General features: G+C 36.3%; 1 protein-coding gene and 1 long non-coding RNA gene across 7 annotated transcripts in view; one reads left to right on the forward strand and one right to left on the reverse strand.

Moving 5' to 3' along the window:
* Window positions 1-1,588: 1,588 nt before the first annotated feature.
* The window catches only part of LOC112157129, a 28,501-nt gene continuing 15,427 nt past the window's right edge, over window positions 1,589-14,662 (forward strand). Inside the window, exons 1-2 of one of the 4 annotated variants that reach the window (XR_004948317.1) lie at window positions 1,589-1,916; window positions 7,505-7,605. This is a non-coding gene — a long non-coding RNA (uncharacterized LOC112157129). Of the gene's footprint in view, window positions 1,917-7,261; window positions 7,383-7,504; window positions 7,606-14,662 lie in introns of those variants that run through there. The other 3 variants (XR_004948318.1, XR_004948316.1, XR_004948315.1) reach the window with 3 other exon arrangements.
* Window positions 10,926-14,662, reverse strand: part of kdm4c (lysine (K)-specific demethylase 4C) — a 29,952-nt gene continuing 26,215 nt past the window's right edge. Inside the window, exons 21-22 of one of the 3 annotated variants that reach the window (XM_024289696.1) lie at window positions 13,057-13,134; window positions 10,926-12,949 (exon numbers count right to left, since the gene is read on the reverse strand). In XM_024289696.1, the coding sequence (XP_024145464.1) occupies window positions 12,809-12,949; window positions 13,057-13,134 (219 nt within the window). In that variant the 3' untranslated portion in view covers window positions 10,926-12,808. Of the gene's footprint in view, window positions 12,950-13,041; window positions 13,135-14,662 lie in introns of all 3 variants that reach the window. The other 2 variants (XM_024289695.1, XM_036213175.1) reach the window with 2 other exon arrangements.

The raw sequence follows: 14,662 nt of genomic DNA on the forward strand, positions 1-14,662 counted from the left end.
ATTAACAAGAGTGCGGTCTCAGATGTCAGAGTGCTGCATGCTGACAGGAAGAAGCTTTGATCTGTTCCTCTCCACAACAGCATTGTATGACAATGACAACTTTGACAAAAAAAGGAAAAAAAACACTCAAGGCATTCTGCTGCAGATTGAAGGTAAATGTCTAAAATGTGTTCAATTATAGCTTGGAAATGGTTTATTTCAAGCACTCAGAGCAAAAATAAGACAACAGAAACATTCATTGAGATATATCAAACGTAGGATAATTATTCAAAAAATTGATTGGAAAACTCATACATTTGTGAATAATTCAATTTAGACATATTCTCTCCGTCAAAAACAGTACATAGTGCACTATATGGTCCGTTCGCCATTTTTCAGTGCTGTCTGAATCCACAACTCTAAAGTCAAGTGCCGTAGAAATTTCCCAGAAGTCTTTGCAAAAAAACATTGTATGGCGATGCGCAGTACATTGACGAAAATACATTTTTTGCAGAAAAAAAGTATCTAAATGTAATTTTTCAATAAACCATCACTGTTTTCATCATCAGAACACAGTGGAGTCACAAATATACGATGTAAAATGCTCATATTGATTAGATTTTCACTTTGAGAAATCGGTGACATCATACTTTCTGTTTTAAAAGAAAAAAGTAGTGAGATGGGGTCCGAATTGATTTTAAAATCCTGGGCACTAGATAGTCCTGCACTATGTATACTATACTGTTTTTAGGTGTTAGCAATTAGAATGGGAATTCAGCCCCTATTTCTCCATAACTCTCCGCATAGAGGGCTAAATGTAAGGGTAGGGTGAAATTATAACGTTAGAGGAAGAATACGAATTTGGCTTTGGGTTCACTCGATGCATCTTGTAGTCTGGGACCATAGAACCACAATGGATGGGTAAAAGCCTCGTGGATCTGGAGCTGCAGGTTGCAAACCCCTGACCTGCCAAAAGGACAAGCCCGATGTTATTCGCTCGCATTTACACGCAACCAAACACATGGAAGTTCATGTTGAAATGCAGCAATGTGCATAATTTACATGTGTTTCCCGCACATAATGTTAAATTTTCTAAATGACTGGAAATTTAATTAAAGAACTTTGAAAGAATGTTGAAATTAACCTAAATTTCAGAAAAATGTGTGGTAAAGTTGCTTAAAAATCCCTAAAATTTTGCACAAATATTTTTTGTGTTGCATAAATATGACCTAAACTCCAAATTAGCAAAACAAACAAAAAAAAAAACACACACACACAGTAGATGCCAAATTTTCCAAAAAAGAAAAAGCTAGCATGTTACTCTTTTTTTTTGCACATTATTTTAAAACTAGCTAAACTCCAAAATAGCCTAATTCCTCAGTAAACTAAATTAGCCCAAAACGTTAGCATGTTGCTAAAATATTACTATTTTTTTATTATTACTTTGAAAGATAAAAACATAGCCCATGAATATTTTAAAGACTTGTTGCTAATTTACTTCCAATTTTGAAATCTTAAGACTTTCTCATTTATTTCCTATGGGGCATAATTTGCTCAATATTTCAAAAACTATTAAGTTTATGAATACCAAAAACAAAAGCAGAAATGTTCTGAATGAGACAACCTTTATTTGCTTAATTCTCGCCAGCTTATGACTCATTTAGACTCATTGCGAGTCGTTTACACCTCCCTCACAGCAGAGGGCGCTAGTGAGCACAGAGAATGTGACACCGCGGCTAAAGAATAATGGAATTGGTGGTAGCAAGTCAAGTGCAGCAATCCAGCTTTCCTTTAATGTCGTCAAGTATACTTTTCTAAATGAATGATTAATTGTGTAAACTCAGACAATTGTTTAGACGTACCAGTGGCAGAGATCTTCATTGAGGCAGAGAGAGTTTAGAAAACTGAAGAAAGAAAATGAAGACTTCCTCAAACAGGTTATCCATCTTTTTTATGCTACAGTACAGGTTGTAAATTGAAGAAAAATATTATAATCCGCCATCTTGTCTATATCTTGGTGCATCTAGGTTTTTTAGACTTTACACATTGTTTTGACCTTGTCTTTTTATTTCATTTTTTTTCTTCAATATAGGAAAAATAACATAATACAACCATGAGTTGCAAACTCCAACATAGAAAATAAGAAAAAAATGAAAAGGGGACAGAAAGAAGAAAAATATTGTCTGCCCCTTTTAACCAGTAAGTGAATTGATAAAAATGCAATTGTTGATTTATCCGTATTTATGTTGTCTCTACATGTTATATATTTTATTATAAAGAATAAAAAATGGTTTGATCTTAATTTTTGTGATTTTGTAGTAAAAAAAAATACTAAATTTAGGACACCCCTCAGTCTTTTTGGACCTGTTTCAGGTTCAATGTGGAATTATTGCATAATAATAAAAAATATATGTGTAAAAAAGAAGCTTGGGTTATGCTTCATAGATGGATATCAATTATTTCCATAAATAAAGCAAATTGTATGGTAAGAAAATAAAGGGCAAAAAGGCCACTAAGGATTAAGTCAATGAAATAAGGTGTCTTATGAAAGGTCTTTCAATTATTTGAAAACTTGAGAACATGGACAGAAACCTAAATGTGCACATGCAGACATTTTACCAGATTTGTCAGTCTGTGTGGTTCCTGCTGTCTCAGCATTCAGGGTCTAGTTTCTGACTCAAGGTTTTTTTTTTTACCATAAAGGGACACAAATGCTGCACTGCTCTGTCATTTTCCTGTATGAAATGACAACAAAATAGACTATAAAGCTTCTTTTTTCTTTTCCAAATGACAAAAAGAAAAAAAATCAGTTTTGTTTGAGGTTTCAGTTTTGGGCTTGCAATCAAAACAAAAAACTTACTGGAGTTTATTTTGGCGGGTCACATAGAGATTTTATTATAAGAAATTGTGGTGACAAAAAAAATGTCAGAATCTTAAAATTCTTGATTTCTTCACAAAGTGCTATGGAAATTATTTCCTGTTGTAAAAAGAAAACAATGGTGCAAAACTTACTGAGTAAATTGTAGGTTTAACAAAAAAGCTTAAGGCTTTCACGGATAAAAACTGTGGTGGGAGTTTCATTGAAAGGGTTTCCAAAGTTTGGTGGCTAACTCTCATATCACCTGGTTACGCGCCAGGGTCTGGCTGTGCAGGAAAACACAGTTCCTGGCCTTGTGGAGCAGAGGAACTGTGCTCTGTGGAGTGACAAATCGGGTTCTGGGTTTTGGCTGCTTCAACAGCAATAATGGATTTGGCAGATGCGTTGAAAAAAAGTCTCTAAAATTGAGGCATTTTATGACTGTTTTCATAATATGAGTCCATTTTACTTCCAGCGTCGGCCAATATTTATGCTTCGGCATGACTGTGCTCCAGTTCACAAATCAAAGACCATAAAGACATGGCTGGGGAAGTTTAGTGTGGTGCAGCTTGACTGGCAAGTACAGACCACTCATCTCAACCATACTGAAAACCGTTGGAAAGAAGAGCGGGATCCAGGATCTCCCATCGAGGGTTACAGCCTCGTCTCATAAATCCTCTGTGGAATTTAAGGGTTTTAATTACCACCCAAACACCCCAAAAACTCGTGGAGAGCTGTTATTGAGCATGTTTTTGAAGGTTAAACGTCCCCGTGCGTCACTTTTCAGTAACGGTGAAGCGCCATGCTGCCACAGAGCCACTATGACCATCAAAAGATTCATTTCTCATAACCTTGAATGATGAGACTTCAGTCTGTGTTGAGGTTGAAACTGATATCCATGTGCTGAAGATGCATTGATAAAAGAAACTGGAGAAGACGCCTTAAAAGCTTAGATGGATTAAAGAAAACTGTAGCTTAGACCTGCATCATAACAAAAAAAAAAACAGGTAGGATATTTCCAAAATGACCCTGAATGCATCATTTTAGAATCAGTACTTTTAAAGGAAATTGTTTGTATTTTTGCCTTTTTCAGTCGACATCCTACTGGTTTTACAGAAATCTGTCTTATGTGGTGCTGAGTACCTGGATCAGGTGTGTTTTGCCAATAAGACGCTACAATAACAGATTAGGTTGGAAAGCATGTTGGAAACCAGCTCTTAAAGCCTGGAGTTTACCCCCTGTGTTTTATAAGTTCACATGGGTCTGCTAGAAGAGTCCATTATGATTTTACAACAACCTGAACAGCGTTTTATTAGGAAACTCCATCGTTTCCTTTGGAGTCCCTCTCCAGTCATCTTTTGAGCAGGTTTAAATTTGTTCCCAGTGATGTTTTAATTACTGTTTTTAGCCCAAAAAATTAAAAACTGTATTGTCTTCTAGGACATAGTTTCTGCAAAGCAGCACTAGTTCAGTAGAAGTTCACCTTTGAGTCGTGGGAAGAACTGTTGGCGAAGAGTAAGCCCAGCCCCACTTTCCATCTTTTTTTGAATTTTTAAAGTTTTAAAACCGTTGTCGTCATGTATATTCAAGTGCTGGAACCTCCGCGCTAGTGGACCGGCGATTATTGGTGATGTAACGTCCGAAACATGAGACACTATTTTTTCATAACTCTCTGTTTGGAGGGATAAATGAAGGGAGAAGGGAAGAATTCGGATTGTGCCCAAAGCAACCGTAATGCACATTTTTTTTTTAGCAAACGTGGCGGCATATGTAATTTGAAGGTGACATTTGCGTTTTTGCACACCGTGCAGTGACTGCGAAGGTTTAAAGAGAAAGCAATAAAAATTATAACAGAGTAATTATAGGAACCCATCTAATCCATTATTTGTAAAATTAAAAAAATCAAATTTTATTATCTTGTTCACTTTGATATTTTAAAATGAATGTATAGTGTAAATATGAAATGCCTTCCTCCTAATTTATCGAAAAGATACATAAAAAGAAAAAGCAAATTTAATCTAAAAGGGCATGAAATATTTATAAAACCAAAAGACAAAATACTTCTACAAGAGTGATGTGTATCATATAGGGAGTCAATAAATGGAATATATTAAGCATAGAATTTAAACACGCCATAACAAAAACTACATTAAAATAGTATGATCAATGACTATAAGTTTTATTTGTGACCGCAGCTCTTCACAACCTCAACCTAACATTACCAGTGCAGCAAAAATGGCGAGCAATATCAGATCTACTAAGCTGTACAGTTTCAAACCCAATGCCACCTCGGCTTCAGAAGCACAAATTGAATAAAGAAGTACTCAGAAATATAGTTTCAAGCTTCGTTTTCTTTATATATGTCCTCCATCAGCAGGAAAATGCCACAAGAACATGTTAAAAACACAATTTTCATCTGTGTGGGACTTTAACGCCTGTCTGCCTGTCACACATCTGTAAACACAACGCTGCACATGATCATAAAGTAAAGCTGTAGCATGAAATCAGTGTGAAATGCTTTCGATATGTCCACCGAGTCCCACTCTATGCTGTCCCGTGGCCACACTTTAAACATTTTCTCCACCACTAATTACGAGATGCTAAGAAAAGCAACATTATCTCCGTTTTCTCCTCTCTTTTTAAATGCTATCATTTTCTGCCCAGCACTTTTTTCATTGACTCTGTTTAGATGTTTAATGAGCATTCCAGCCTCACAGGGCTTCTCGCTCTGCTATTCTTTTAGGCTTGTTAAATCTATATTAGGAAACAGACTTAGGCAACAATAAAAGCCTCAGAGCTGGTGCTTGCTTCATCGTAAAACCACAACAAATGATCTTCCAGCGTCTCTACCAGGCTGCAGAGGGAGAATGTCTTTCTCTTGGGGCTCGGATGTTCTTGTTTCCTGTTCTTTCGGAGTTCACTTGAGTTTCAGCATTATCAGTTATTTTATGATCAATTATAGATTTTCCTCTTTCTACAGCCCAAGAGTGACTTTGTTCTGTCAACTCATGAAGGAGACTTGAAACTTTGGAAAAAGAAGGCCCAGAGAGAATGACGCACAGTTGTGACAAACGCTTTTTAAAAGGATTTGTAAAGTTAATACTTTTTTTAAGTGCATTTTTTTTATATTTTTGTAGAAGTTGGGACTCTGCATTAGGATAGTGACCTGTCCAGGGTGTGCCCAACAGTAGCTGGGACCCTGTGACCCCCGAAAGGAACTCAGTGGGTTTGGAAGGTGAAGGGAATGATGGATTGCAGTGAGAAGTTTTCAGCCATAGCAATAAATAACAAATGACTCATGAGGTTTTTGGGGTGGTCAAGAAGTCATTTCCTCTTTGGAGAACTGATTCACAATCATTCCCACAGATTCTTTTTAGAATAGAACTTTATTGATCAAGCAAAGGGGAAATTACACTGTTACTCAGGGCTGGCCCTGGGCATAGACGACCTAGGCAGCCGCCTAGAGCACCATCTGCTGGAGGGGGTGCCAAAAAAGATATTATTAAAACCATGAATAAAATAACTCAAACGTTTGACACAATAATTTTGCCTGGTGCTGCGCCCCTCCTTACCTGATGCAGCCCCTGACTTTAAGGATGAAAAAGCAGCAAAACAAGCCCTCAGGGACAGCTTTAATGTAAAAAAAAAAAAAAAAAAAGAAACGGAATAGGAGGAGAATAATTACACAAAGCAAAGGTTTGTTTTATTTTCATTCAATTTGGGTCGAAAAATACTCTTGTTTTTGGTCGGAAAAGAAGAATTTAACTGACAATCTAGTGGTTTTTTTTTTCCTTTTTCTCTTTTTAAATGCTTTACAACGGAATTTTTTAATCCCTGAACACTGGAGATGCCTGTCAAAAGATCAACCATGCTGGAGGGGACATACCAAATGTTAGTGTGGTGGTTGCAATTCCATTGCAGAGGTTGGGGGTTTGCTCCCAGGCAAGGGAGAAGAAATAAATACTTAATTTTAACATATTCCGGGGTTGGCAGAGATCACGTTTTGCCTAGGGCGCTCTGTTACCATACACTGCTGATTGGCATTCTCACTTCCTTTAATATGTTCTTATATCCCAATTCTGTTTTGTACAGTTCAGTTTCCTTTTCCCATATATTTTTTGATATCAGGAAAGATGTCAAAAATTAAAATCTTTTTTCAGTCGACTATATCTATTCGCATTACATCTGATTGGCATGTAAGGTGACTTTTCATGTTTTCACCTGCGTGCAATGTTTACATTGGCTGTATGGAGTTTTTATTCTGCTTTTTGACAGCTAAACGGCAGATGTATGAGACTAGAATACCTTTATGTTCAATGAATTTGAGCAATTTATATGAATGCAACTTTCTCAAATACATCCATAACACACAGAAGAACTTGCAACACACATTGATTAGAGGCTAATGAGTCACAGGTGAGGATGTTTACCATTAGCTGCCGTTCAAACATATTTTGTATCAGCTTGTGTGCATGTTTTCAATATAAAGTCATCAGGGTATGATCAGGATCTTTTGGGAAGTTTCTGTTATCATCATTTAAAAAGGGTAAGCAGAATTTTTTGACAATAAATTGTTTCACCCAACCACTGACTGTGAGAGGAAAAATTGTTTTTGTGTTATCATTCCTATTCAATGAAACATGACCAAGAAATCATCATTTCTTCCAGGGTATGTAAATTTATGAACACAACAGCAGCTGAGGCCGATGATGGATTTGATCAGTTGAACATCAAAGATTTCTGCTTCCAGAGATGACTGCAAACAAAAGGTAAGATCACTACACAGATGAGCTTTTATTTTGAAAATTTAGTGCAAACTAATCAGAGCTTTAGTGGATGAAAACAAAAATAATTAATAATTCTGGTCCAAAGGGTAGAATTTTTGCTGACAGAAGGTGATAGAACCTTCACATGATCCAGAGTTCTGTATGAACTCCTCAACACATGAAAAGGATTTTTTTTTTTTCAAAATAAAAGTCAAGAAAAGACTTGACAGAGGGAAATAATTGGTGCTGGCGAAAAATAACTCACTCTGTGGAAGTGCAGCATTTCTGCAGAAAGACACATTAAGTGATATTCACAAGCTTCCAGCTCAAATCTTCTTCAAGGGCACAGATCCACTTTTTTCACTCATATCGACATTCTGGAGGAAATAGAAAAGGGATGATTGCAGAAGAAAGGCATTCAGCATTTAAATGCCTTCATGGAGAACCCTACTCTTCTTAAAGTGCAGTTAAAAAAAATAAAAAAAAAAACATGTTAATGGTGATCCCATCAAAACAGTATCAAAGTAAAATTATTTGGCTTGAATTTAGATCAGTGTCGGACTAATATTTTTTTCTCTCTCTTTGCACCCTACTGGGCTGGGGTAAAAAACTTAGCACTTAACATAATTTAAACCTCTTTTTACAGTACTGTAAATACAAAAATAAAACTGTTTTCCGTCACATTGCAAAATAGGAAAACTTGCACGTTCTGCTATGCTATGTCATTCTTGTAGATGACGCTTTTATTTTGCAAAGACTGTTGGACCTCAGTGCTGACGGTAATAAAGAGAAATGCAAATGGTCAACATTAAGACTTTATTAAAGCGGAGGAGCTTGTTATGCAATGCCATCATGTTTTTGAGGATCTGCATTTTACAAAAACCTACAGGAGAGTTCAAATAACCCCACTGGAAGGAAGTAGGTATTCGAATTGACATTTTTTTGAAACTGGAAAATACAGATTCCTGGATGGCATTTCAAAGTTATTACAGTGTCAGGTTTTTTTGTGTGACGTACAAACAGCCATTGCTACTATCTAAAGTTTATCCTGCCTCATCATCTTCAAGCTTTTGTTGAATCGTTTTTAAAGGATTGAATCAAGAATAATTATAACCTTTTTGGTTTTATATTTTACATCCTGTGTCCATTTGCTGCAAGTGCTGAAAATACTCAGAGATTTCAGGAAATACAAAATGTGATTGCTGACAAAAAAAAGAATGTTGGCTGCCTTTACTTGGCCATATTTAAGAGTATAATAATAATCCATTGTTCCGAGTATCAGTATTTCATTTTTGACAAGTATTTTTATTTTTTTTTCACTTTAGCCACAATGGTTTACACTCTACACATTGCAGTCTACACTTTAAATTTCCTTAAACCCTAACCATTCAAATCATAATTAGTACAAACATTTCTGAGACCCTATATCTTTCCTTAAAACTTACCTTTAAAAACCCAAACTTGGTCCATGTTTCCTGCCCTGTAGTTCACCATCGTTCCACTAGGAGCAGTAGAAGGTCTTTTCCTGGTCATTTCAAAATGGCTGCTTCCATTCAATTTCCAAAACACTTTTGATGGGGGGCTGCACGGTGGCGCAAGTGGTTAGCGCTCTCGCCTCACAGCGAGAAGGCCCCGGTTCGAATCCCGGCTGGGACCTTTCTGTGTGGAGTTTGCATGTTCTCCCCGTGCATGCGTGGGTTTTCACCGGGGACTCCGGCTTCCTCCCACCGTCCAAAAACATGCCTCATAGGTTAATTGGCGACTCTGAATTGCCCCTAGGTGTGAATGTGAGAGTGATTGTGTGTGTGATTGCGGCCCTGCGACAGACTGGCGACCTGTCCAGGGTGTACCCCGCCTTCGCCCTTCAGTAGCCGGGATAGGCTCCGGCACCCCCGCGACCCCGAAAGGGAAGCAGCGGTCAAGAAGATGGATGGATGGACTTTTGATGGGAAAAGTTGTTAATTTTCTTATCTTAGCTCATAATTGTGTTTTAAAATTTTCTCTATTGAAAGAATGCCACATTTGTTGATAATTAATTCTTCATAAGGCACCAAAGTAAAATGTGTGAATCAAATATGAGACAATAGGTAAATAAAGTACTATTTTTTACCATGTCAATATTTTGCATCTTCTACTAACATTGTCGTGAGCAAAAGCATACCAAATCAATGCCCAAGATCTCAGAATTGATACCATGAATGTCTCAGTCAATTATATCACATTTTTGGGATTTCAAGGGGTTTGAAAACTTCTTAATTATAAAAAAATAGATTTTTTTTGGTCTCTTCTGTGATTTAGTGGGATGTAGTGGGCTTTACAGGGTTAAACCACGTATTATTTTGAATCACACTCTCTACCATTTGAGACTAAATTAGCAGTATTATTTAATAGAACATGGTTCCTGTAATTTTTAAATTTGAATAATGAAAAGAAAAGAAAGGAGGATTTATGAAAAACAGGCAATTTTATCGACTCTGAGGACAAGGCCTGCTTTATTATTTCTTTAGATCTGTTTTTTTTATATTTCCTCTTATCTAAAGGAAGTTTAAATTTGATGTAAACAGGATTTTTTGTATTTTCCTGCATTAGTCTGCACTTATTTGGCGCAGCTTGAAAGCCAACATGAAAGCACATTTATGTGTTTATTTTTTTAAGTCATTTAAGCTACGTTCTTTACAATTTAGATTTTAGCCCCCCAACCTGCAGCAGTTTTATTTTTAATCTTCTAAATGCAATGTCGTAGCTAAAAAAAGAGTTAAAGGTTCAAAAAAGGTCTTAAGAAGTGTTGTTTTTTTTTTTGTTTACTTGTGTTCAGACTTCATCCGCTTCACATCTAAGAAAAAAAGTAAAATAATCTGAGACATTTGAAAAAAGCAAGTCACCCTTTACACAAATTTTGTCAAAAATGCACATTTTTATTTTTTAGTTAATTCTGCCAAAAAGCCGGGAAAACTTTATTTTAAGTTTTAGCTCTTAGACTGTGATTTTCTTATGAAAATATATATATTTTTTGGTTTTCAAATGAAAAGTTCAGGCAAAATTTTAAATCCTGTTCCTCCAGTCCCTTTGGAGTGTTTTTATGCTTTTTTGCATCAAGATCTTTGGTTCAAAAACCAACATCATTGTGCTTCTGCAGAGCTCCAGGTCTTTTAAAATCCATAAAAAACTCCCATAAATCCTACTTTTACATGATAATATAAAATTATTATTCCAATAACGTTGACAGTGATTTTTGGTGTACGTGATGCTCAAAAGTCACATACTTTTCCCCAAGACTTCAAAAAAATCATTTATTTCATTCTCAAATTTGATTTATGTAGCAGTTTAAAAAAGAAAAACAAGAAAAAACTTTATTTTTTATTGTTTTCCTTACAGCAGTTAGCAACAGTTTTTTTTTTTACTTTAGCAAGCCAAAAATAAATACAAATTTTAAATAATTTCAACTATTTGTTTCATTCACTCATTGTTAATGGGACACAAAGTCCAACATCAAATCATGGCTTCCTGTCTATTTTCCCAAAGAAATAGACCCTTTTCACGTGACGTCACACAAACGTGATTTCCGGTTATACTGTATATTATGTCTGTGGTTTAGAACAGCAAAGCTGACAGATGAACTCTGTTTGTAGCTATTTTACATAAATAATGAAAAGAAATCTAACCAATTGCAACTGAAATTTATCCATTTATTTTATAAATATCCAACCTGTTTGTATTCGTTTTCCCCTCTTAGATCAAATGTTACAGGTACTTCACTGACGATAATTAAGATTATCTTCTTCTAATTTATGCTAATGCTAACTTTCCACGACGGGGGATGAGACGTAGAGCTGCAGAAGATCTTTTCTGATCAGTTAAAGTTGTTTACAATTACTTTACAGAACTAAAGTAAGACAATTTCAACACATCCTACAATAAAGAAAAACTAATAAGTGCCGCGTTATTTTCTGACGTAGCTCCCCTTCGTTTTTGCTCATAACTGTGTCTGATCCCTGTGGGATAATAAAGGTAAACAAGGAAAAAAATAATTTTTAACCATCTAAAAAATATTCCTATTAAAAGCACTCCTATTTTTTACAATTACCCCTTAAAATACCCCGAAAAATACCTCTGATTACAACAACTACATTTAGCCTTGGGCGCAGTTAAAACAGGCACGGCCAACATGCAGCAATGTGCATCTTGGGTGAACCTACTATGTGTGGCCAACATGAATTTGCATCAGTTTATGGGCTGATTGTACTTAAAACACGTGCGGATAACATCAAGCAAAATACAAGCAGTTAGAATAATATCTGCTCAAATGAAAAGTACATTTTTTCAGAAAAACTGATTATTCAAATTTGTATTTTGATTTGTGAGCGATCTATGAGAGGAAATTAAAATACAGTTCAGCAGGACATTCTAAAATAAATATTGTAAATTTTTCTTTTGAGATTAGTAAGATTACCTTTTATTATTTACGTAAAGTTGTGTTAAATAGCGATCAGCTGTCAGCTTTCCTGTTCTAAACCCGAAGTCACTATTTGCATTTTCGGCCCTGTCGCCATTTTGTCTGACGTCACAGTGAAAAGGGTCAGTTAAGACAGATTTTTTTTTTTTTTTCTGTGTTCACATCATCAAATTACACCAGTCGCAGATTTGAGTTGTTCCAGACTGAAGACAAAAAGAGGAAGCCAGTGTAGTGTCGGCAGACGCGGCCCAGCACAAGCAGTTAGGAGACAGTGTTGAACATGCGAGGAGATCATGAGGAACATACACGGACATGTCAAATCAAGACCAAAAAGAACCGAAGATACCCCCCTCCCCCAAGGAAAAATAAACTACCATAGATGCCTAAAAAAGATAACTTCTGGGAAAAACATAAAAGTAAAATTGAAAAAAAAAAAGGGCGACGTGACCGTTTGAGTCGCGTCTATTTTCCCTGACGGATGTGAAATCTCCAGGCGACCGAGGCGTTACTCACTGAGTCCTATCACACGTATCAGCGGCATAAAGCAAAGTCAACAGTCAGCCGTTCCCTTTCATCACTTCCTCCCATCTCTGACAGTAGAGCTGCGTGGGTTCAGCTGTTCGGATGGAAGAAGATCCCGAGCACCGGCTCATCGGAAACACAAACGTCTCACCGTCCACCCACTGCTAATTCAGTGTGTTTGCTTCTCATTAATCCTGCCGTCGTTTCGTTCCCTTGGTGGCTGTGCTGCTCTCATGTGCTTTTGGCAGTGGTACGGAGGCCTGGCAGGGCCACAAAGTCATTCTGGAAGCGTGAATTTGGCGTCCTCTGTCGTTTCCGCTCTCCCTGCGTGGTGAAGAAGGCATCTTGAAAGCGCATGCTGGAAGCTGTTGACTAGACAGAAAACGCACAAGAGTTACATCAAGACTGTGACATTCAGGCATCAAAGTTGCAGGTTTGTGTTGACCAGTAAGTCTAATACTTACAAGCCTGCGCTTCACCTTTTTAGGGAGGTCTTCATCTAAAGTATAGACATCCTCTCTTTTGGCCAGCACCTGAGATCCATCCTCAAACTCCACCTGAAGTTACAGGCAAACATTCAGAGTTTCTGCAGGACACACTCAGATGAAAATGGTGTTTTGGGTCAAATGTTTTTGTGGTGTTTTTCTGAGGATGGAAGACATATTTTAAAGAGTCACCAAACATTAAATCAATTTTTTTTTGGCTGTTGACCTTTATAAATGGAGCTTTAAAAATGTCAAATTTTTGACAGTTTAAAAATAAACTTGTTTAATTTCTGTAATTATAGTCTAAAACCGTCAGTGTGTTCCCCCCTACAGGTTGAAACGAGGTATTACAGTTGAATTTTGTGATTTGTCAACTGGTGTGAGTGCCACATCATCTCATCATCTCCAGTATAAAGCCCCGCCCATCTTTGAATCCGTAGCGGTCGTTATCGCGTTAGCTTTAGCATGGCTCTAAGGTGCTTTGCCTTCAGTTGTCAAAAATCTACTCTACACAACTTTCCAGTGGACTTGGAAGTTAGGCAAGAGGTTGAGTCCAATTGGTGTTGAATCCAGCGAACTCTGTCCTGGTGATGGATTTGGAAGTAACGTTTCCCTCGGGATTGTTGGCTTAATGCGTTAGCCTATATTAGCTATGATGCTAGCATTTCCTTCAGTCTGGACCATGAGCGCCTGTCTCTGGAGAAAAATCCTCAAATCCGTGAAACCTTTTTTTTTTTAAACATACATAAACTAGAAATTTTCACTTTTTCGGTGTTTTATCTGTAAGAAAGAAAAACCTTAATGTTGGAATTACAAACATGTTCACAAATATTACCATCTATCATATCAGGAAAAAAAAAACAATATTGGGCATCCAAAATTTTTCCCACGCACCTGTGGAAGATTGATTGTTCAATATTTTTTTTAAAGAGAAGAATTTGTTGATTCAATTTTTATTTCAATAACTTAATTTTTTACTGTTTAGTACTCTTTAGTTTTATTTTTAACTTTTACTCCAATTATTCTTTGTTTGACTTTACTTTGACCAAAGTGCTTTTATTTTGAAATCAAGCAACTCTTATAATTTGGGAAACTCCGCCTGCTTTTGTCACCATTAAGCCTGTGACACTGATCGACTTTAGAGAAATAAATATCAATAATGCAACTTTTATGCAAATACTTTTATTGAGTATTTTTAGACAAGATTTTCAAACGTATTTCTGTTGTTGAAATACGATTATTAAGAAAATAAGACTGAAATACTCTTTTTTTTTTTGCCAGATTTGTAATAATACATATCCTACAGTTATTTCAATTTTATTAACTCTTTTAGGGTGTATTCAGAAGCCTTTGGTCTGTGTGCTAACTAAATGAAATTGGCTTTAAAAAGCTAAAAATAACAGTTTCTGGAAAAATTGATGCAGATCTTCCTACTAGAAATGTCTGCTAAAAGCAGAAATAATACTGGAATGGTATATCTAATTAGAGAACACTTGTTACAATGCTTAAATTCAAACATTTTTAATTTTAAAAATATGAGAAAGTGGGTTATGTGCTGCAAAAACGTAGTTCCTGGAATGAAGCCTGAAACCGTGGCATA

Source organism: Oryzias melastigma, linkage group LG1, assembly GCF_002922805.2.
Source record: "Oryzias melastigma strain HK-1 linkage group LG1, ASM292280v2, whole genome shotgun sequence".
Taxonomy (NCBI): domain Eukaryota; kingdom Metazoa; phylum Chordata; class Actinopteri; order Beloniformes; family Adrianichthyidae; genus Oryzias; species Oryzias melastigma.